The sequence below is a fragment of the Capra hircus genome, chromosome 10 (genome assembly GCF_001704415.2).
Source record: "Capra hircus breed San Clemente chromosome 10, ASM170441v1, whole genome shotgun sequence".
NCBI classification, from domain to species: Eukaryota; Metazoa; Chordata; class Mammalia; order Artiodactyla; family Bovidae; genus Capra; species Capra hircus.
This window is the reverse complement of record NC_030817.1, coordinates 47,505,808-47,530,632: the sequence shown is the minus strand read 5'-3', so window position 1 is coordinate 47,530,632 and position 24,825 is coordinate 47,505,808. Positions and strand designations below refer to the sequence as shown.

At 37.4% G+C, this 24,825-nt stretch overlaps 1 protein-coding gene across 1 annotated transcript in view; it reads right to left on the bottom strand.

The window, feature by feature from the left end:
• Positions 1 to 24,825, bottom strand: part of UNC13C (unc-13 homolog C) — a 678,662-nt gene that overhangs the window by 5,910 nt on the left and 647,927 nt on the right. Inside the window, exon 33 of the mRNA XM_005685753.3 lies at positions 54 to 146. Within this exon, the coding sequence (XP_005685810.2) occupies positions 54 to 146 (93 nt within the window). The remainder of the gene's footprint in view (positions 1 to 53; positions 147 to 24,825) is intronic.

Here is a 24,825-nt window from a genome sequence, read left to right as displayed (position 1 = left end):
TTGAGAGGTTAAAGTCTTATAGGCTGTTTGATCTACCTGAACCCAAAATATACCTTTTACAGTGACTTTATGCTCTCCGGTTCCTGGGGTGGCGGTGATGTCCACGTGAACAGATATCTGACCCACTGAATCTTTGGAGGGGCGACCTGCAAATCAGCAAAAGTTTACTGGCCTGACCTTTCAGACCACTTAATAAGGGACATTGATATTCTGTGCATCGGGGACTTTAAAGTGTGATCATGGAAACAAATGGTTCTTTTTGTTAACAGCACATAATAGATACTGATACATGTTCACTAAGTTAGATTTGCTATGCAGGTTTCAGTCTTAGGTATAATCATATTTAGCCCATTTGGCTAAACTTTCACACAGTCCTCAGATACTGTAAGGCATCCTGTTAGTATTACCATTGTTAAAAACAAACAAACAAACAAAAAAAAACTTGAAGTTTCCTTATTCTAGGCACTTACTAAAGCCCTTCTTGTAACTTACGTATGAAGATGTATCACTGCCCTTCCTGCCTTCCTGAAGTGCTCTTCCTGAGTGTGCCGCACCAGAGCATCAAGGATACGGAGATGGCTCTACAGAGCACCTATTCTCACGAGGCCCACACTTAGACCAGAGGAGAGCAACACACACACACTGCTGCATATTGTGTGATATATTCTAAACAGGTACATTTATAATTTGATGATATAAAAAGGATTAATCAATTCCACCCTGATAAAGGTTAGTCAAGGGTTAAGAATGTTGTATTGAAAGGTGCCTGTGATTGGGGCACTTGGAATTCAAATCATAGTCACGCTACATCTGGTTCTGTGATCAGAATTTGCGATGTTCTCAAGTCTTGGTTTTCTTATTTGTAAAATAGGGATAACTGCATCAACCTCATATACACACATACACACACCTATTAACATATTATCTATAAACATATACATTTTTTTCTCAAATAGAAACACACACTCTAATTATCCTTTACCTTACCTTTGTCTTTTTACCTAAAAATGTATTAGGATCATTCCATTTCCACATATACAAAGCTATATCCCACTCTTTAATATGGTCTGGAATATCACAGCATTAACTGCAAAGTCAAGTTTCCTGAATACTTGCTTAAAAAACAAATAATCTGCTTACAAATAATGAAAACATTAAAATATTTAAAATAATATTTAGCCCTTATTCCATTATATGGACATACCATTATTTATTTAAGCACACTTTGGTGGTTTCTAGTCTCTTGCTCTTATGAACAAATAAGTTATTTTATTAATATTAATTAATAAAATAATTAAATAACAAATAATTACTTTTACTGTTTACAAGTTTATCTATAGTATAATTTCTAGAAATGGTATTTATCAAAGGTAGATAGAACCTCATTTTGCCCAATAGACATTTTAATCATTTGCAATATATATGAGATTAATAAGAATCTTATTTTCATGAAATAAATGGCTAATGACTAAGCTGAAAAGAAGAGATTCTAAGAGACTTCCAGTTTCTAACTTGAGAAAAAAATCACTGCATTTCAGCCAGAACCTCTTACCAGGATCTGCTGAGAAAACCTGGTTCACCACAAGCTCCACTCTCACCCCGACCCTGCCCCAACCACTTGTTAATAAAAGGACTGAAAGACAAAGTGATCACTTCGGGCATTAGCCAAGGAGCTGCTCATTGCTCTGTGAGAAGTGTTTCCTTCCCTGAGGTGAAGGTGAAAGGTAAAGTTGCTCAGTCGTGTCCGACTCTTTGCGACCCCATGGACTGTAACCTACTAGGCTTCTCCATCCATGGGATTCTCCAGGCAAGAATACTGGAGTGGGTTGCCATTTCCTTCTCCAGGGGATCTTCCTGACCCAGGGATCGAATCCGGGTCTCCCGCATTGGAGGCAGACGCTTTAACCTCTGAGCCACCAGGGAAGCCCTCCTTTCTCTGAAGTGAAGAAAATTCCAAGAGAAGTAGTCCAAGTACTTGCTGAAAGTGCCAGCTAGATGAGCATTTCATTTTTTTTTTTTTTTGGCTGCCTACTTAGCAGACAGTATGACCTGAGCATGGCCAAGTGTGTGCCGGGACCTCCCTCTCTGCTTAAGGTCAGTTGCTGAGAAATATGGGAGATGGCTCCTGAATGGGCTTGAAGTGCCAGCGATTGGGGACAAGAGAGGGAAAATGTGACCATAGGCTCTGGTTTTATCAGGGATTGTCAGCAACATGGTGAAGAGGCAAGCATCTGAAAGGAATGTATGTGCCCATACACCCAGGTGGGGTGCAGCAGGAAAAAGTGGCCAGGTCTTGAGTCTTGGAAGAGTTCATCAATGCCCTGGGGAACTATTTGAAAATACATTTCACACCAGCCAGTTCTACCAAACTTGCACTTCCCCTAAGAGAAGGATCTGGAAAAGTTCTACTACTAACTGAGTAGACAGTGACCCTTAGATAGATAATGACTACTAACGGTTACCATTGCAGTTTTATTTACTTATTTTTAATTGAAGGATAATTGCCTTACAATATTGTGTTGGCTTAGATAAAGATTCATCTGTCTCTTTTCTCTTTCTCTCTTCCTCAATATCATGGAAATTGCCTCCAGGAGAAAGAGGAATGGTGCAAATCAGAGAAGCCATGGCTTCCCCCTTCTCCTTTCCTCTTTCTGCTACAGTCACTATTTACCCCTGTTTGTAGAGAGAGAAAGAGACCTTTTAATCCAATAACTAATTAAAACTTTAATGTGGGCAGAACAAGGTCTTAAAAACGTGAATAACCGTCTAACAGTGCAGGTAACTAACATGGTGGTACCTGGATGTTGATATCAGCAAGGGAGGTGTCTATGCAGCAGAAAGCAGCACACATAAGAGGGACTGATAATACTTTTTGGGAAAATAAAATAGTTTGACACCTAAACTGGTGACATCCTTGTGATATGAAGAATAGAACATATCTATTCTTGCCATGATTTAAGTCTCCTTTTGTGTACTCTAATTATGCTCTACATTTTTCTTCATGTGAATCTTGAATGGTTAAAAAGCTTATTCCTAGTTATTACATCTCATTCTATTTTAAATGGGACCCCTTTTCCATTATATTGGATAACAGGAAGGCTAGTGATTTTTGTATATTTTTTTATTCAGCCAACTGAATTTTTAATGAAATATTTTCATTACTCGTTTTGAGTTTTGTAAGTACACACATGAATTATTTTCAATGAATTACACTTCACCTTTCCAGTTTTTATACCTCTTGATATTTGCCTTGGCTAATTTTATTGGCTTATATTTGTAACACTACATGCCGTGACAGTGTTAAAAGTGGATATGCTGCTATCCTTCACTTGGCTCTCCAGATTCATTCTTCACCCTGCTCCACTCCATCCTCTGCCCCTAGATGGACAAATCAGTGGTCCCTATGCTCTATGGATGATGAGAAGTCCTGGCAAAATATGGGAAAGAGGGAGTAGACTCAGGTCAGATATTTCTTTAGTTTCCTTCCAATGGTGTCACCATTTTGCTGGAAGAATCCTGCAACCAAAAAGCCAACATTGCCCTCACCATCCCTCAGCAGGTGACAGTCTCATTCCTGGTTCTAGGAGCTTTTTCCTCCCTTGTTATCTGTTTCAGTGCAGTTAGTTTACTATTCTTTCTGGTCTCTTTTTATCCTGCCCATCTGTTGTCCATAGTTTCTCCACTGAATCTTTTTCAAATAATCTTAATTTGGGTGTGCCATCTGATTCCTTCTGTGATCTTGGCTAATAGAGTTAACATCTTTGATTTGCTCATAACTTTAATGAAAGTGTCCCTAGTATTTTTGCAGTATTCTTAGGTCTTGAATATTGAGACAATCTTTGTGGGGGATAAGATGTAAAATATGGACATTCACTGTTTAACGACTATTATCATGATGGATTTTTTTCAGGGGAGAAAATGCTTTAAGAGGTTCTTAAAGATTTAGTTGAAATTCCCCCCCTTTTTTTTTAGACAGAGAAGCAAGAAATAGCATGTGCCCATATGCAGATGCGTAAAACAGAATGGTGTGTCCTGGAAACTGTGAGGAGTTCAGGATGTGTGGAGCATAGATGAAGTAACAATAGGGAATGTTAGAGAAAATGTTGGTACTTTGAATGTCATTTAAAAATTGTTAGACTTTATCTTGGAGCTACTGAGAAGTCTTTTAAGATTTTGGCTATGGGCGGCATAGTCAAATTTAGGTTTCGAAAGAATTTGTCTCATCTGTGTAAAAGATCATTTTTTATCACTGCAATCCCTTTTGGAAAACCTCCTACTTGCATCCTATTATGAAAGTGAAAGTGAAGTCACTCTGTCCTGTCCAACTCTTTGCGACCCCGTGGACTGTAGCCCATCAGGTTCCTCCGTCCATGGGATTCTCCAGGCAAGAATACTGGAGTGGGTTGCCATTTCCTTCTCCAGGGTAATTTTCCCGACCCAGGGATCGAACCCAGGTCTCCTGCATTGCGGGCAGACGCTTTAACCACTGAGCCACCAGGGAAGCCTATTATACCTTGAGTCAAATCCCAAAACCCAGCCCTTTGCTAGGATGCTTCTGATAACCTCTGCTTCATCAGCACTTCTGGTCCACGCTGTCTTTGGCTTAATTTTTTCAAACCTTTATGTTTTCATCAACTTAAAACAAATGTTTAGAATATCCTTCCTCCATTATCCAATGAAGCTCTGTCCAAACACCTCTACACTAAAATATTTTCTTTCTTTCTTTCTTTTTTTTTACTATTCTAGAAATAATCTGTGGTTATATTTTTGATCTCCTCAAACACTATTATACATAGACCACGATGTTTATGGTGCCCCTTGATTTATAAGACATGTATAACAAAGTATAAAATCCCTGGGCAATGAAACCAGACTTCCCTGATCATGAATCTGTCTGTCATACATTAACAGTTTAAAAATGTGAATTTGCATGTCCTTATCTGTAAAGTGTTGATAATCCCATCTACCTGGCAATATTATAACGAGGCTAAAAAAGGACAATTTTGAAAAATATGTAAGATTTTATGTGCCTTGCACATAAGAGCTGCTGGTAAATGGATCCAGGTTTATGATAATAATCATTCTTAAGAGTGTTCCAAAGTTATTAAATACCTTGAAGATTCATAGAAAATTAGAGAGAAAAATCCACTGCACTATAGTTATCTAAATCAAATACTGCTGTAAGACAAAAACAGAGTGACTAGAGTTTTCCTCAACAACTTTGAAATCCTTAGTTTCTTCAGTAAAATTTTCTGGGTTGAGTACACTAGAGATGGAAGATTTTTAAGAGCCCTCATGTTGAATGTCCATTAGGGAGTGTTCTTTCCCACTATGATGTAAAACCTTCGTTAACCAAGAATTCCATGAAATAAGTTTTCTTGATTGCTAAAGGCTTTATTGTTTGTTTAACTATTGTTGAAATAACAGTCAATGAGAGGCAGTGCAAATGCATTCAGGTTGTGTGCGCGTCTCTGTTGTTATACTAAAGATCAGAGCCTGCTCAGTATGTGGGTTTGTGATCAAGACTCTTATGGGTGGTCATGTCAGTATTACCATGAGCAGTCATGTAGCAATGGCTGGTTTGTTTCCAGAGTAAACATCTAGAAGTGATGGTCAAGAAAGTTATTGATTCAACAAGTTTGTAAATGAGAAAAGCTTTCCATCAAAGCGCTCACCAGGAGGTGCCATTTCTTCATCTGAGTTCCTAATCAGAAAATTTACCAAGGTAATTCAAAGGCTTTGTGTTGTTATATAATCTGATCTTTATTAGAAAGTATATAAAACTTGAATTCAGAAAATATGGGCTCTTAGTTATGGAGGAGACATTTTATGCTGTTTGAAAACAACTAACAGCTATAGAAATGTGCCTAAAACTTTAAAAAATGTACTCTAAATGCACAGGTATGATCTTCCCTTTCCCAAATTGCTGCTCTCTCATCTTCCACTTGTATATCCTAACTCTGTGCCTGTATGTGTTTTCTAAAAAACTTGAAGGATTCCACTGGTGGGAAAAAAAAAAAAAAACATGTTGAAAACCAAACTTATGTACTCAGCAATCCCCAAACAATTTTGAGGAAACCCTTGGGTGTAAAGATTTAGCAGAAAACACGCATTTCCTTTTCTTAACAGAAAATGTGAAATTTACTGCTCAATCACGTCAAGCATAGTCTTGAGAGTTGCTTGTTTAATGTGCTACACCCCCAAGAAGTGGAATTAAAAATGTGACCGTTTTCTGACAGTTCTCAGTAGAAGCAACTAGTTTAAAAGGTTTTATTATTTTGTGAGTATTATTTAATAGGCTATTCCTAATTGTCACCTGAGAACTCCAGGTTTGTGCTTCTGTGGCCTGCTGTTTATACCACTCCACAGCACCTGTGTTATGCCTAGTATTGTAGGTAGTTAGGCAGATTTTTTCTTTCTAACTATATTCGATAATGGCAGGAAACCTCTATTAATATTAATAATCCATACTACTGATCTCTAATTCATATAATAAATAACATACTTTTGATATTTATTAAATGCCCAATTTATATTTATTCACTGATCAAATATGGGAGCAATCCTCATTTTGCACAATTTTATATTCTATGATATGTTCTTATAGTTTTCAGTTCTTATGGTTTAGTTAAATAACACCCATTTCAGTTCTTATAGTTTAGCTAAATAACACCCATTTCCCAATGACACATTCAAATTTTAGTTATCATGGCCTGTTAAACACCTGTCATTGCTTAAAGTACAAACTTTGTTGCTAGTAGTTTAGTCCACACATCACCATATAAGCAAATGATAGGTATTACCATCACTGACCAATCACATCACTTCTTTTAAAGTCTGGGGATTGGTCACTGCGCCTCTGTTCAGTTCACACACAACAAAGTGCGTAGTTGTGTTGCTGCCTTGTTTCCTAAACCCATGTGACATTTTAAAAACCTGGATAATCCAAAGAAGGAACCGCCAGCCAAGAAAAAAGTGGAACAAAGGAACAAAAAGTAATAACACTGGAGTGAAATTTGTATAGAATGTAAATGGATTAATAGAAAAAAATTACTGACCTTGGGAATATTGACATTACTGCCAATGGAGGGACCCTAGAGAGGCAGACAAGAAACTTAATGAAAGTGACCTTATTGACATAAACAAGAAAGATGATGAAGATGTCCTGGTTGGAGGTGACACTGAAGAAAAACTTCACATTAAAGGAACTCTGAGATATGTCGGTTACAGCATGGAAAGCAGGAAGGATAAATTGTCAGTGATTGATCCAAACTTTGGAGTGATAATTTGCCAAGGCACAGAAAAGAGGATTGTTCCTTATATTTATATGATGAGAAGAAAGGAGCAAGCACTGTTCACAATACTCTTGATAAGATTTTAAAAAGAAACGAAAAGCTTTAATTCTCAGTGTTTCTAATGTTTCCAATTATAGCATATTAAGTGAATGTTTTACTATTTGTTTTCATTTCCTTATACATTTCATTTCCTTATTCCTATATTTATAGCTGACAGCAAAAGGTTTTGTTTCTTTTGATGAAATACTTTTAAAAATCTTCATATGATTATAATTTTCTCTATTATTAAGCAAGATTGCTTTGAACAGTTTCAGTTTACACAGTTATTCTTATGGCCCTACGTTACTGTGCAAGATTGTACATATCTGAGTTGATTCATTTAATACGCTTGCAGTTTCTAAAACTATGGAAGCTGCTTAACTCAGTCAGATGTGTTACATCTGTGTTGTACTGTGCAGTAGATATTTTTTCCCATTTGGTGGGGTTGGTTTGCTATAGCCTTGATCTGATCCATCTGACATCTGTGCATGGCAAGATCTGTTGGTTGCCCATCCCAGAATAAAAATGGAATTGAGCAAAGCATCTTCAAACTGAAGAAAGCATATATCAATGAAGTAGTTATTTTCCAAAAAGAGAAAAAAAGGCTACATAAGAGATTTCCAATTTCGATGGGATGAAATATGAAAATAATCTAATATGGGGCATTTTATTCAGCTATTTAACAATTTTATGAGCAGTTAATGAAAATTTAATCAGAGGTTATGCCTGTTACATAATCTTGTCTATTCTGAACCCATAGAAATTAGACTATTGTGCCGCAAATCAATCAATGGGCTCCTAGAATGTGTCCTTTGTCACCAACATTATTGGATCATGAATACCAACCTCTATCTGGGAATGAGTCATGCTCTATGAGTAAACATTGGTAAAGGGAAGGAGAATGAAAGAACTAATTGCTTTATTTGAAGTTCTTAGAAGAGCAGCTTTTGATAAACAACTTTTTGATTAGAGATCCTGATTACCATAAGATTATGATATAGTATTATATAATCTCCCTAATAAGATGAATCTCTCACTTAACGTAAGTTTAGTACATTCTGTGGAGGAGTGAATAATTTTAAAAGCAATTAGTAATGATTATGCCTGTAATGTTTTAAGTCAATAATTACCTCCAAGTCTAATATCCTGTAGGATATTAGATCGGAGAAGGCAATGGCAACCCACTCCAGTACTCTTGCCTGGAAACTCCCATGGACGGAGGAGCCTGGTGGGCTGCAGTCCATGCGGTCATGAAGAGTCAGACATGAATGAGCGACTTCACTTTCACTTTTCACTTTCATGCATTGGAGAAGGAAATGGCAACCCACTCCAGCGTTCTTGCCTGGAGAATCCGAGTTAGGGAGGAGCCTGGTAGGCTGCTGTCTCTGGGGTTGCACAGAGTCGGACACAACTGGAGCGACTTAGCAGCAGCAGCAGCAGCAGGATATTAGATGAAAAATATCACAGCTGCTCCAGTCATTTAACTGCTTAAGCCCCTGACAAAGGGGTTTGAATCTGTCCTCATGGGACTCTGCTGGGAGCCTCATAAAAGGTGTGGAGAATTAAGGAGGAATGACCACTCTGGCAGTGTAGAATCAGTTTAGAATCAGCTGACCTGCTCCTCCCACCTTCAAGTCTAGGACTCCAGGTGGGACTAACTCACCTCTGTTCAGGCTTCTAGGTTGTTAGACATCATCCAAGGTGGTGGAAGTAGAAGAAACCAGGAAGTGGCTTGACTTAAACCCTGTTCCTCCTCGTATCCCTTCTTGTGCTTTCCTTCTCTGTTCTTTCTCATTATCTCAATGTTATTTAACATTTATATTTGAAGTAATTTATAGTACTGATCAGAGAAGGCACTGGCGACCCACTCCAGTACTCTTGCCTGGAAAATCCCATGGACGGAGGAGCCTGGTGGGCTGCAGTCCATGGGGTCTCTAAGAGTCGGACACGACTGAGCGACTTCACTTTCACTTTTCACTTTCATGCATTGGAGAAGGAAATGGCAACCCACTCCAGTGTTCTTGCCGGGAGAATCCCAGGGACCGGGGAGCCTGGTGGGCTGCCGTCTATGGGGTCGCACAGAGTCAGACACGACTGAAGCGACTTAGCAGCAGCAGCAACATAGTACTGATAACAATAATGGGTGCAATTTTTGACTACTTGTGTGTGCCAGGCATCGTGCTGAATACTTTAGGGATAAGATCCTGCTCTGATATCAGATAAACATAGTGTGTACATTTTACACAGTGGGTGAAATCGGGCGCAGATGTTAGTTGCCTGTCAAAGTCAGTAAATGGAAAACTGAGATTTGACCTCAAATCTCTGACATGCTGTGATGTTCATGAAATAGCTTCTCTTCTACTCGTTCCCCTTTCCCCTTTCCTTTTTCACATCAAAGAGGAGAAAGTAAAGTCTGTCTTGTTATTATTATGTTGTTATTATTAATGGCATTTAAAGTCTTGCTGAACTAAAAGGCAGAAAGGCGGAAATTGAAGACAAGGAACATACAGAAAATATCTATATATCTTAAGATTATGCTTTTTGTGTGATAATACTTGGCTTTCATTTGCAACTGTTTATATTAAATCCCAGAGTAATCATTCAAATGTATGTTTGAATTAATACTGCCTTCAGGGACTCTTATGGTTTCATAGTTTTCTGTGTTTTATCCTTAAATTTACTATTGATTGAAACATTTTTATAGTGTTACTTTATATCAGTGAGTTTCCATGGCTATAGCATCCTTCAGTTCAGTTTAGTTCAGTCGCTCAGTCGTGTCCGACTCTTTGTGACCCCATGAATCGCAGCACGCCAGGTCTCCCTGTCCATCACCATCTCCCAGAGTTCACTGAAACTCACGTCCATCGAGCCGGTGATGCCATCCAGCCGTCTCATCCTCGGTCATCCCCTTCTCCTCCTGCCCCCAATCCCTCCCAGCATCAGAGTCTTTTCTAATGAGTCAACTCTTCGCATGAGGTGGCCAAAGTACTGGAGTTTCAGCTTTAGCATCATTTCTTCCAAAGAACACTCAGCACTGATCTCCTTCAGAATGGACTGGTTGGATCTCCCTGCAGTCCAACGGACTCTCAAGAGTCTTCTCCAACACCACAGTTCAAAAGCATCAATTCTTTGGTGCTCAGCTTTCTTCACAGTCCAACTCTCATATCCATAATGACTACTGGAAAAACCATAGCCTTGACTAAATGGACCTTTGTTGGCAAGCATCAGTCTCTGCTTTTCAATATGCTATCTAGGTTGATCATAACTTTCCTTCCAAGGAGTAAGCATCTTTTAATTTCATGGCTGCAGTCACCATCTGCAGTGATTTGGGAGCCCAAAAAAATAAAGTCTGACACTGTTTTCACTGTTTCCCCATCTATTTCCCATGAAGTGATGGGACCAGATGCCATGGTCTTCGTTTTCTGAATGTTGAGCTTTAAGCCAACTTTTTCACTCTCCTCTTTCACTTTCATCAAGAGGCTTTTGAGTTCCTCTTCACTTTCTGCCATAAGGGTGGTGTCATCTGCATATCTGAGGTTATTGATATTTCTCCCAGCAATCTTGATTCCAGCTTGTGCTTCTTCCAACCTAGCGTTTCTCATGATGTACTCTGCATATAAGTTAAATAGGCAGGGTGACAATATACAGCCTTGACGTACTCCTTTTCCCATTTGGCACCAGTCTGTTGTTCCATGTCCAGTTCTAACTGTTGCTTCCTGACCTGCATCCTTAAAGTGTTGCTAAAAAAATTAATCAGTGATTACTAAAATTTGAAATATGTCAAATCATAGAAGTAGTTACTGAAAGTTTAGTTATCCTAAACTGAAATATTTTAGTATTGAAAAATATGTAGTTTTAATGTTAGAAACAATGTTGGTCTTGAAACTATTTGAGCTAATATCTTTGTTTCAGAGGTGAGGGAGTTGAGGCTAAGTGTCTCATACAAATTTCCATAGCTGGGCAGCATCGGTGGTCGGTCTCGTTATTTTCATTGAAGTTCTCTTTCCACTGACAAACTAGCTTGTCTCTAAAATGGTCTTTTGGAATTCACACAGTGGGACAGACTGTCAATGAATAGTAAAATCTGGCAAGTAGGTAGGATGTGTATATGACAATCAGTGCTTTTTTTTCTAAGTGGAAACTTAGAAGAGGCAAAAATCAGAAAACCAAACTTTCAGTTCTGACTAGTGACTAAGAATTATTACTAATCATTATCTGTGTCACTTGACCTGTTAGCATCTCTCTTTTAAGATCTATTCATTAGCACCATGACTGCTAGCAAACACGACTACCTGGGGAAGAATTGGATGAAAAAACTTACTCCCATACAATAGCAGGCAGTGTGTATTCACACTATAGAAATCACTGTTGGTAAAAGAGTCGAAAATAAGATCCATTTTGAGGGGTGAGAGCTTCAGGCATATCTTTTCTTCTTGGTAGTCACTGACAGCAATAAACATAATAGTAGAAACAGCTAGGTTAGATAAGGCTAGGGGCTGGGCACTGCACCCCCAGGCCCCAGCTTCAAATGCTTGGATCTGTCTGTAACCAAAGATTTTTGAAAAGTGGCCAAGGGTAATGCAGTTTCCCTGAAATGTATGACCTGAATGGGTCTTCTTATTCGAAAATAAGCTGAAGAATTGATGCTTTTGAACTGTGGTGCTGGAGAAGACTCTTGAGAGTTTCTTGGATTGCAAGGAGATCAAACCAGTCACTCCTAAAGGAAATCAATGCCGAATATTCATTGGAAGGACTGATATTGAAGCTGAAACTCCAATACTTTGGCCACCTGATATGAAGAGCTGACTCATTGGAAAAGACCCTGATGCTGGGAAAGATTGAAGGCAGGAGGAGAAGGGGACGACAGAGGATGAGATGGGTGGATGGCATCGCCAACTCAATGGACACGAGTTTGAGCAAGCTTCTGGAGTTGGTGATGGACAGGGAAGCCTGGTGTACAGCAGTCCATGGGGTTGCAAAGAGCTGGATACGACTGAGTGACTGAACTGAACTAGAACGAATAAAAGGTTTCCCTGGTGGCTCAGATGGAAAGAATCTGTCTGCAATGCAGGGGACCCAGGCTTGATCCCTGGGTTGGAAAGATCCACTGGAAGGGGGTATGGCACCCACTCCAGTATTCTTGCTAGAGAATTCCACGGACTTAGGAGCCTGATGGGGTACTGTCCATGGGGTTGCAAAGAGTCAGACACACGCTAAGGGACTTCAGGAAAATAATTTCCACAACACGAGGTAACAATATCTCAAGGATTCAGGTGAAAGCATATTGCTGGAAATGATGCTCCTGAAGAAACAATGGATAATCAAATATATCAGTTCAGTTCAGTCATTCAGAGGTGTCCGACTCTTTGCGACCCCATGAATCGCAGCACGCCAGGCCTCCCTGTCCATCACCAACTCCCGGAGAATCAAATATATAAGAAAAGCAAATTTCTTGAGTTTAAAAACGGCTCTGAACTTTTAAAGAATTCAATTTGTTTTAGGAAAATTGAAAAGCACAGACTATACACATATATATCCAGGTAGAAAGAGAAGAAATTGAGGAGAAGGAGAGAAGGAGAAAAGAAGAGGAGCAGGAGGAGAAAAGAAGGAATCAGAGAAAGAAGAAATGTATCCAAGTAGAAAAATGCAAAGAATTTTGGCTGGCCTATATTTTTCCTCACAAAATAAACATCAGAAGGACATAAGCAATGGCAATAAAGTTATGAGAGAGTGTGTCTATGCTTACAGAATTTTAAATCTAGGAGAGTTGTTTCTCATGTAAGAATGAAACAAAAAGTAATTTTCAAAACTTCAAGAGCTAAGAAAATTTATTTTACACACACACACACAGTTTCCTCACAGAATATGACTTGGAGACATATTTCAGCCAAAAGAACCTCAGACTGGGGAAGCTGTGTTGTAGAAAGCATATCACTGAGCAATAGCACCATTTAAGCTATCAGGTGGATATCAGATAGATACACCTCCTTTATTAGATTTGAATTTATTAGAATAAGCATAGTCTTAATTTTATATTCCCAGTGTCTAGCTCTGTATGTGCATAGTGAAGGAGCTTCATGAGGGACTGAAATTTGGATAATGTGTGTATTGAACAGGAAGGTAAGTGTTAGGAAGGGATGAACTGTTTAATGGGAAAGTAATTTTGTTTTCTAGGTTTTAGTGTTGTGTAAGTGAATCAATGACAAAGTAATAAAATTATAGGCATACTTAATGTATTGGGTTGCCAAAAAAAATGTTTGTTCAGGTTTTCCATAACATCTTACGGAAAAATCTGAGCAAACTTTGTAGTCAACCCAATAGATTTTCTTTATCCAATAAACGGGTATTGATCTATGTCTGGCTTCCATTACACAGAAGTATTCTCTTTTGTAATATAGTAGCTACAGAGGCAAGTTACTCTCTTTGCAGGAAAAATGTGCAAATAGCTGAAAACAATTTATGTGAATAGATGACTGCTGCTGCTGCTGCTTCAGTCGCTTCAGCTGTGCCTGACTCTGTGCGACCCTATGGACTGTAGCCTGCCTGGCTCCTCTGTCCATGGAATTCTCCAGGCAGGAGTACTGGAATGGGTTGCCATGCTCTCCTTCAGGCTTGGGAAGATCGAACCCAGGTCTCCTGCATTGCTGGCAGATTCTTTACCACTGAGTCACCAGGGAAGCCTGAATGGATGACTATGGAGTTTAAATTTGCTTTGTAGCAGCTCATGGTAATCCCTTAATTATAGAGGTTCTAGGAGTTTGGGGTTGTGGGTCTTCAGCTCAGTTCAGTCGCTCAGTCGTGTCTGACTGCAATCCCATGGACTGCAGCATGCCAGGCTTCCCTGTCTATCACCAACTCCCGGAGCTTACTCAAACACATGTCCATCGAGTCGGTGATGCCATCCAAACATCTTATTGTCTGTAATCCCCTTCTCCTCACAAATATTACCTTGAGTAAAATTTAAAATACTTTTAGAGATTTTATACATATTTTGCAAAATTTACTTATAAGTATTCTATTCCTATTTTAAATGGATTTCTATTTTATTTCATATTCTAGTTAGCTATTAATTGTGTAAAGTTATGCAGCTGACTTTGTATACTAATTTTATAGCGAACAATCTAATGGAAAGTTCTTATTAGTTCCAGTAGTTTCTCTGTAGATTTCCCTATGCTTTCTATGGAAGTAATTGTGTTGTCTACATATAAGGACTTTGGTTTTTCAATTCCATTGCTTTTGAATAGAGGACAAGATAATAATCTCCATAGTTAGTTTTATATGTAACATTGAGACAAAACATGGATAGTATAAAAACAAAACCTAACTAAACCAATTTATACATATAATTACAAAAATTCTCAAAGAAATATTGATAAAAATATAACCCTATCACAGAGAAGGGTTTATCTTAACCAGAAATGGTGTTTTAAGTATTCTAATAAATATCACTAATATCTAATAAATATCTAATATCTCATAAATTCTGAAAAAGCATTTGATAAACTTCAGTGCCCATTCATGATAAAATCTCTTATTCAGATTTGAAGGATGGTTCCTAGCTGTGATAAAGAACACATTAGAATCATTAGGAATGATTCATTAGGAATTCCCTTTCAAAACTGAAAACAGAATATGACTATACAAAATAAGAATAAACACAAGGTCTGAAAGTTTATATAAAGGCAATGATTAAAACCAGGAAATACAGTGCAGTTTCTGGAAATGGTGACATTAATTTTTTTGGTAATAACTAAATTAACACTTGACAAATTGAAAAGAATGTTCCTTGCAAGATTAAAACATAATAGACAAAATTACATGATTTTGGATGGCAATAAATCATTCTCAAGGCAGCCAGAAAAAACAAGAAAAAGGTATATACTGAAATAAAGTTAATTAAAATGTGATAAAACAATGAAATGTGATTTAGGCACAAAACAATGAATAAAGTTTAAAGTTAAGATAAAATGCCTTAAAGATATCACTTATTTGGATATTTAGTTATAGATTTACTGCAATTTTCATCAGAAAAAGCTATACAACCAAAAGCTAATTCGAGAAGTAATGACAATAGAAACTAAGGACTTACTAAAAACAGAGCTTATTAAAAGTTACTAAGAACTTTTAAAAATACTGAATAACTAAGGACTTATTTAAAAAGAGACATGAAAATGTATTATTCTCATAAATATTAAAATACTTTATTAAGCAACAATAAATAAATTAGTCTAATCCTGGACTATAAATGGTCAGACAGAATAGGAGAAAAGGTCCAGAAACAGAATTCCAATAAATTTAAGATACAATGGCAAAAGAACTATCAGTGGGACAGGGCAGAATTATCTAATAATTGGTGGGAGAATCAGTTACTATTTGGAGAAAAGCATTATAGCATTATATATCATATACTGAAAACAAATTTTGATAAATTAAGTTTACATTGAAAAATGCAACTGAAAAAAGAAAATATAGATGAGTTTTATTTGATATTTACATGTGGAAGTGCCCACAGGCTTAAAATTAAGGATATAAATCACAAAGGCAAACATCTGAAAATATTTTTAGGTTAAAAAACATCCTACACATGTAATCAGTTGAGTGAAAAATATTTGCAATAAATGATATAGAGGGTTACTATCTTTACTGTATAAACAAATTGATAAACTCAAAAGTGCCATTAAAAATGAATAAAGGTTATAGACAATTCACAAAAAGAGAAATTCAGCTAGTTAATAACTATTGGAGTTTTTGTAATCAAATTAATTATATTACCTAATATATTAACAAGCATTTTAAACAAAAACAACCACCTTGTACTAGAGATTTTGTGGAAAAGTCTAATATTCTAATCAACTTTTCATTGGAACAAATTTATAGTTGGAAAGCTACTTGGGTATTACATGCCTTCTAGATATTCAGAACTTTGGATTTAATAATTCTGTCTCTGGAATTCTATTCAAAACATAATTCTAAATACAAAAGAAGTTTACCTGGAAATTTTTAGTAAATTTTTAGTATTTTAAATTTACTTAAAATATTGGCTTAAAATGAGAAATAAACAAGTATTTTGTAATTTTGAAATATATAAATTATGAATTATGTGATTGGATATAAGCATGACATACTGACAAGAAGTTATATAAAATACTTATGTAGGAATGTGATATGAAAGGGATACATATTTCATATAAAGCTTCTGAAGTATTTAAAATAAGGATACAATGAAGTTGCAGGAAAATATATCAAAAGTTTAGTAAATTATAAATTTTTTCCTTTTTCATGTTGTTCTATATTTTCTATTCTCCAATATGTATCTATTATTTTTATAATCAAAACAGAAAAAAAACTAGTTAAAATGTTTTAAAACTTATGTCAATAAATTTATGTTTCATATTGGCTAAAATACAAAATTTATCAATAAATAGGAATTTTTCACTTCTGATTATAGAGGTTGAAACAGTATATCCACATATTTTTGCAGAAGAGTTTGATAATGAGATTTAAAATAACTTAATCTTTCAGGATCCTACAAGTTCCCCCAGAGATTAACTCAGAAATACTTAAAAAAAAAAACTTCAACCAGCCTATGCATCAACCTTCTGATGTCTTTAGATGCTATCTTTTTCCTCATATTTAACTATGAAATTTCTTGAATGTACCATTCATATTTAATCACTTATTGCCAATCAAGTTTTAAATCATCTCTTGTCATCTTACAGCAAACTTTACTGGAAATTTTGAGAGTCCCCAATGATCTCTCTTTAAACTATATAAATATATATACTTTTCCAGTTCTGTGCCATTTTTCCATGTCTTTAGCTTTGACTTGGTTGATTACCTCCTTGTAGTCTTATCCCCCTTGGCTTCCTTCATTGTCTACTTTCTGGATTCACTGTTTCCTTCTCTGGTTCAGTCCTTTTCTGCCATCTTTATAGCCACCTTCTTCTTTCAGTTTTTTGTTATGTGCCATTCCCCAGTATCAACCCGTGGCTCTCTTCTCTCTTTTCTCATTACCCTTTCTATAGTTTTACAGTTTCAGCTTTCATCTTTATTAAACTTTAAATTATTTCTAGTCCTTATCCTCATCTTCCAAATGAACTCCATTTCTAATTGTCTAGATGAGATGGCTGGATGGCATCACGGACTCGATGGACATGAGTCTGAGTGAACTCCGGGAGGTGGTGATGGACAGGGAGGCCTGGCGTGCTGCGATTCATGGGGTCGCAAAGAGTCGGACACGACTGAGCAACTGAACTGAACTGAACTGAACAGAACAGATATCTTCTCTAGATGTTTTCCCTTTTGTTTAATCTCATCAACTCTAAAAACTAAGATATTGTGTTCTCAACCTACTCCAGTTCTCAGCATCCCCATTTCCAGCCAGATGACACTGTTCTTTCTGCTATCCAAGTTCAAATCATTGAAAACCTCCTGGAACTTACCCTTTCTGCTTTATTTGCTGATCCTAAACAATAAGTTCATCTTGTTCATCATTCATAGCAGAGTTTATTTGATTCAATCTGTACTTCAGTATTCCAGTCCCTTACTCTGGAACCTCTTCACCAAATCTAGATATATCTGTCACCGTCCAAAAAACATTGTGCTTTCATACACTTCCATTATATTTTATATCACTTAGCAGGACTAAATTTTCCAGCATGCAGATTTCATCTTACTACTCTTCTCCTAGAACCAAGGGTTCCTGTTGTTTTGATGGGAAATTCCAAATTCCCTAAGTAACTCTTGGCTTTAGAAATATTGCCTCCATCAATTATGATCAAATTCACCCCACACTAACTCAACAATATCCCTTTCTGCAAGCCTTCCATATACTTAAGTACTACCCTCCATCCAAGTTCCTACCCTCCATCCAAGCTCTGCCATCTCTCTATGGCTTTCCCAGGCATTCCAGCCTATGCTGTTGACTCTCACTTGCAGCCACTTCTCTGTTCTTATCCATACCACCCTTTTTGGCACTTAATATTCTGCCTCATTTTGTACCCTTGTGTTTATTCTACTGACTGAACTTTATTGCATTGTGAAATTACACCAAGATTTAGATAGTTTCAATGTTAAATTAAAAAACCTATAATTATCTAAAAATTTTAATGATATCCACACTTGGCAAAGCTGGCAGGATAACTAATATAAATATTAATTATAACTTAAAAATTAAATTATAAAATTATAATGATTTATATAATAATACATATTAAATAATTAAAATATAAATGTTAAATAATTAAAATTATTTAATATTAAAATATTGAATGATTAAAATTTATATTATAAATTAAAATATAAAAATTAAGTTCTGGAGATGATGTGCATAGAAAGAATCCAGGCCACATTCCTTGGATTTGAATTCAGGATCTACCACATATCAGCTGGGGACCTTGGTTAAGCTACTGAACCTCTTTGTGCTTCAGTTCCCTCATCTGTAAATTAAGAATAACAGTAGTACCTGCCTCACTCAATTGCTGTGAAGATTAAATGTTATTGCCTGTAAAGAATGTACAGAAGCACTTGGCATATAGAAAGTCCTCGGTATTATCATTGTGGTTGTTTATTAGAATATTAAATCACTTCTTTTGACCTAGCAATTTCTTTCCTATGAACATATCACACAGAAATATTTGCATAAATATACAAAGAAGTGCATGACTAAAGATTCCATGGAAACATTTTTATAATGGCTAAAAAAATTAGAAGCAACCTATATGTTTATAAGCAATAAAATAGTACATCATCATATATCTTGTGGGATATTATTAATCCATTGTAAAGGAGGGAAATCTGTATATGAGACATGAAAAGATGTGTATGAAAAATCAAATAGCACAATAGTATGCACATCACCTAGTTTTGAGGGGGAGAAAGAAGAAGGTAAGTTTCACATGTGCATGATTAAAAGGTCTGGGAGAACAGACAGAAAAGTGCACACAGGAGGGGTGGGGGTGGCTGAGTGTATATATTAGCATTTCCATCATACTGACTTGTTCTCAATGAGAATCTATCACTTGCTAATTAAAGTGTTTAAATATATAAAAAATAATCGGAAGAGTAGAACAGGAAAGTACAGATGGTGAGTTCAAGTCACTGATTTAAAACCCTGTGCTCTCCCTAAGTACTTCACTGATGTGGCTGCCATTTTGATCAGGATGTTATCCACCCCACCAAGCAGATACCATGAACAAATGGCTGAAGACAGCATGTGAGCAGGTAACAAAAGTGTTGAGAGGGAGGCTGGTAACGTGCAATTGATGGGTAGATGGAGTGGTGTCCACAGTGATCTGCTAATAGGTACCTAGATGACAGCAGAAGACAACTGACTTCTTTCAGGGTAATCAGTCAAGAATGCTCACCCAGCAGAATATTCTCAAGAAGCAGCAGTAAACGGCATTAAAAAAATTTCAGTTTTGTTATGGACAAGAATGAAAACAGATCCAAGAGATAACCACAGTATAGTAGCTCCTAGATTCAGAGTATATAGCTGAGACATCATTTAATATAATAGACTTCATTGCAGGTCCAAAGGTTAAAGAACTGGAGGCCAGTGTTCTAATAGGGAAACATAACTCTCCCCATTACTTTGAGGAGGCTACTCTGCAGGAGGTGGGCGTACACAAATCAACTCCTCTGCAGAAAAGGCACCAGCGCTCAGTAATATATTGCTCTGACCTTTTCTTCAAGAACTGGTCTAATCTAACGCAATGCAGTGAGACAGTATAAAAAGATGGACAGAATTGTAATAGGCAGAATGAATAACATTTCGGAAAAGAAGTAGAGAATAGATATGGTTTTACTTCCTAGCAAGTACAGTAAACGTAGTTAGAGTTCTTAAATTCAGGAAACCCTCTGCGTTTTATTTTTTCCTTTTATTTATTTATTTTAGTCTGTTTTGCTTACTAATCATTTTACAGTACTGAATAAGAGTTTGAAATCTGGATATATAAATACTGAGTTACTGTATAGAATTTAAAAACGAATTAAACAGGCTTCCCTGGTGGCTCAGAGGTTAAAGCGTCTGCCTCCAAGGTGGGAGACCTGGGTTCAATCCCTGGGTTGGGAAGATCCCCTGGAGAAGGAAAGGCAACCCACTCCAGTACTCTTGCCTGGAGAATCCCATGGACGGAGAAGCCTAGTAGGTTACGGTCCACGGGGTCGCAAAGAGTCAGACACGACTGAGCGACTTCACGTTCACATCCACGTTCTTCATTCGGTCAGTAATTTATCAAACCTGCCACTCTGCTAGGTGTTGGCGGGAGCAAAACCCAAGAAATGAGTGCACTGCATTTTCTAGTTATAGGGAAGTGGAAAAAATGGTTACCTAAAAAGTCTACTTGAAGATTCCTGTAATTTTTATTCTGAATTTGTAATTAGAAAGATTTAGATTTGACTTTGGGCTCCACTGTTTATTAGCTTTGGCACTGGGTGATCACTTTCGCATCTCTGAGACTTAGTTTCTTTATCTGTGGAGCTAAAATAATCACATCTCATTCGCCAGATAAAATGGACAAATGAGGTAACACTGGCCAAACTTACTGTCTAACACATGTTAGGTGCTTATGAATGTTAATTTCTTTCTTTACATTTTTTCTATTTTAATTTGAGTAAGATCTACTTTATCTTTTTAAATCCATTTTATATTTATAGCAAATATCAATATATCTTGTTTTAAAGGAAATTATCTTGACTATATTAATTTGAATTTACTTTTGACTGACCTAAGCCTTAGATTTAATTAAGAATAATTCACATATCTACTCTGTTAATGCTTATTTTCTTGGTAAACCCTGAACTGATTAATTTGACAACTGAAGAGATATTGGCATTTTTCCCCCTAGAGAATAAATGCTTTTGAGGAGATTTTATGTTTTGAAGTAAACATACATAAAGATACAAAATCAACTATTTGTCTGAAACCATCAGGAAAAAAGCAAAGGGGCTCAGAAGAAATTCCATGACTGTATTCTTTATAACTGCCACCACTCTAACAACTTCATAAGTTCCAACAATGCTGAGAAACTCCATGGTAGGGTAGAGCATGGCAAATTACTTTTCTTTTTAAAGGAAACGTTGGATTCTACTCTGAAAAGGGGGCAAACATGCATGGAGAAACAGAGAAGAGACAGAGTTCTGAAGGAATTTAAATACTAGCTTCCAGTAATTTCCTCGGTCTGATACCTCCCTGAACTGTGTGACTCGGTTCTCACCAAAGAGTTGCCAGCATTTTTACAATTCATTTCCCTCTTTGTTTAAATTATTTAAAATTAGTCCTCTGTCAGCACCAAATTGAATTGAATTCACAATGCAAAATTTGCCACAGAACTGAATACCACTGCCCTACAAAAAGTCAAGTTCCATGTATTATATTTTCAAGTTTAAAAAAAAAAGGTAAATGCAGGATTTGAAGCTGAGGTCAAATGCCATTTCCTACAGGAAGCCCTCCACCAGCAAATAACCTCTCCTTTGATATAACTGTTTATAATCTACTTAAAGCTTTTAGTATTTTCTATTCTGATTACAGTTATTTGCATACAAAATGCATGTACTTCCAATTAAGTGAACTATGAACTTCTTTAGGATGGGGATTTTGATAGATTACTGTGTGTGACCACCATGCCTACCCCAGCACTGCAAACTACATGGGGCTTCAGTAATGGAGCACACGGAGGGCATGGGAATAGACTCTGGAGTATCTTATATAACCTAAAGTGGAAAATAATTTGAAATATATACACACACACACATATATAAACATATAACAGGGGTTGAACCCAAATCTCTTATGGGAATCAGGCATCTGTGTGCTGAGGGATCAAAGGACCTGTGAATATGTGGGAAAGAACACTTGGACTTTGGTAATAAAGACAGTCAGAACACGGTATTTAGGAAGTCAGGTAGAAAATAAAACCATGCTCAGGAGTGAGCTTTCAACAAAGTCTATTTAGACAGAGAATTTCTTTGTGTCATTACCATTTATGTGTGAAGGAAATTGGGGGTGAGAATGGTTATAGATCTGGACTGAAATATTAGCAAAAGTGACTTTGTGTGTATGGCTAAGAATGAGGTCAGAGCTACAAATAGGGTTCTGGCGGCAATTTAATTGTGGAATGACCAAAAAACAAACAAACAAAAAAAAAAACAGATAAAAATCTCTCAACATACAGAATAAGAATGTTTTCCCAAAGTTGCTAGTCAAGTGATTTTATGAATATCAAGTAGTATTCTAATTAAAACACAAGGATCTATTGTTTCAAAGATACATTCCATATGATACAAAATCATACTAGAATTCTGGGAAGATGGCTCAGAATAGTCAGCCTAATTTTTGAATCTTCCTATGTCCACAAAAGGACTTACAGAGAAACCATTTGGTGAAACCAGAAGATGCAGGAAAACATTTGCCACATAACCAGTGCTGAGGGAGCCCTGAATCCCTAACCATGAGTGTGCGGGAGTGACCACCAGCCACCAGGCTTTTGTGTAACTGATGCCTGTTTGGAAGGGAAGCAGGGGGACATCTGACAGATTTGAGAATCAGAGAGCTCCAGAATACCCAATCGGTACTCACTGGACAGTCTCAAGGGCCAATTTGAGATAGCAGCTGGAACTTGCGGTGGGGGAGTGCCCCAATCCAAGGACAGGGGAGTACACAGAGAACAGAGTGAGGACTGAAAGGGCAGGGGCACCCCAACCTCTATGCAAAGACAGTCTACACTCATTCTATCTACTGCTTTGCCCAAGGTGTGGGACTTGAGTCTAGTTAAGCCTCTGGACCTAGTGGCTGATATACAGGAACACTGGAGAATATGCTGAATCACACTGTGCATCTTCAACTGGGAAAATCCAAACGGTGGGAGAATATAATCGAGCAACCCATGATCTTCAAAAGATAAATTGTAAAGAAAAAAGATGGAGGAGGAATTTACAAATCAAAGGGACTTAAAAGTCATCCAAATTGAAAAGAATGGAGGAGATGAAACTCTCATGTCTAATGAAACATTCTTGGGTATAAAACTAGAAAGAGATGCTAACAACTAATTACTATAAAAGTCAAGATAGTGGTTACCTTTGGAGGAGGGGTCAGGGTGTGACTGGGGCAGGGAGTAAGGAGAAGCTTCTGCGGGGGCTGGCGAAGTTGTCTTTGTTGACCTTTGTGGTTCTTACATGCATTTAATGTTGTTCTTTTCATTTATTTTACTAAAAATGTAACAAAAAACCCTTAAAAACATATTCTCAAAGTAAAAATACAGTTTCAAAACATGCTACCTACTTGGTGTAACAACAGGAGATACTTAAAGGCTATTCCTGGGTCTCATGTCTATGAGGTTGGCTGCAAGGGGGAGCATGCTCTTGCTACTCTCATCTTGCTTTAACCCCAACTCACTTGCAGCCCAGTGAAATTAATCTATTGTTTTCAGTGAAAGCTAGAAACAATTGTGTTCATTATTCTGAGTGGTGTGTTAAAGAGCTATTATGGTAATTAAGGTGTTTCCAGAAATGAAGTTGTCCCCTCTACCTCCAGGCTGCAAAGCTCCATGGAAACCACCTCTGGCTTAGCTGCCTTTGGATGCTTTCTCGGTCCTCAGAGGCCAGTAAGGAGCTAATCTCTTCTCAGTAGCTGTTAGCTGATGGAGAAAGAACTGCCTGTTGAGTGTAAACTCGGCTGAACCAGCCAAGAAAAGGGCTAGTGAGGAGAGCAGGCGTAAGACCAGGGAGCCAGCTGTGGGATCATAGGAGAGAAGTAGGGTGGGAATGCAGGTCAACCCTCTCACTGATGGTGGTGGGGAGGACTGGAAATCATGGCAATAGACTGCAAAGACCAGGCACTTCTCATCCATACTTTGTCTTATCTTTTGCTTCCATGTCTCCACTGTGAGGGGGAATGGTCTTAAATGGATGGTGGTAGCCCTGGAATGGCACCTGGGTGACTTTATCTCCTTCTGCCTGAAGTTATAATTGAACAGCACTGACGGAACTCTTTTAAGGTGGAGGTTGGGGGGAAGGGAGGTGTTTGGACTGTTCCACTGTATCCTCAAAATGAAAGGGCATAGTGATAATGATCAGGAAGTCTTATACTCTCTGTCATTACCAAAACTTTTACCATTGTTTTCTGCTGACAGTCAGCGAAAACCAATTAATTTTTATTAGCTGTCTGTAGAAGACAGGGATACAAATAAGGCAATTGCTATACCACTTTGCTCAAGGTTTATGGTTTTTCTTTGATTCTCTGCTTGTTGGTGACTGTACAGTTCCTACCCATCCGTCAATGTCAAGCTAGGTCTTTGTTCCTCCAGTGTCTCCTCAGCTCATTCCTACCATTAAGTGCTCTCTCCCTCCTCTAAACCCACAGCATTGCCCTGTGATGCTGATAGACCTGGTTTGGATTATTAAATGATTTTGTTAGTGGCTTATTCCCCTAGGAGGTTTTCTTCTTAATTTTAGAAACCCTGTTACATTGCCCTCTGGATTCTCTGTAGCATCT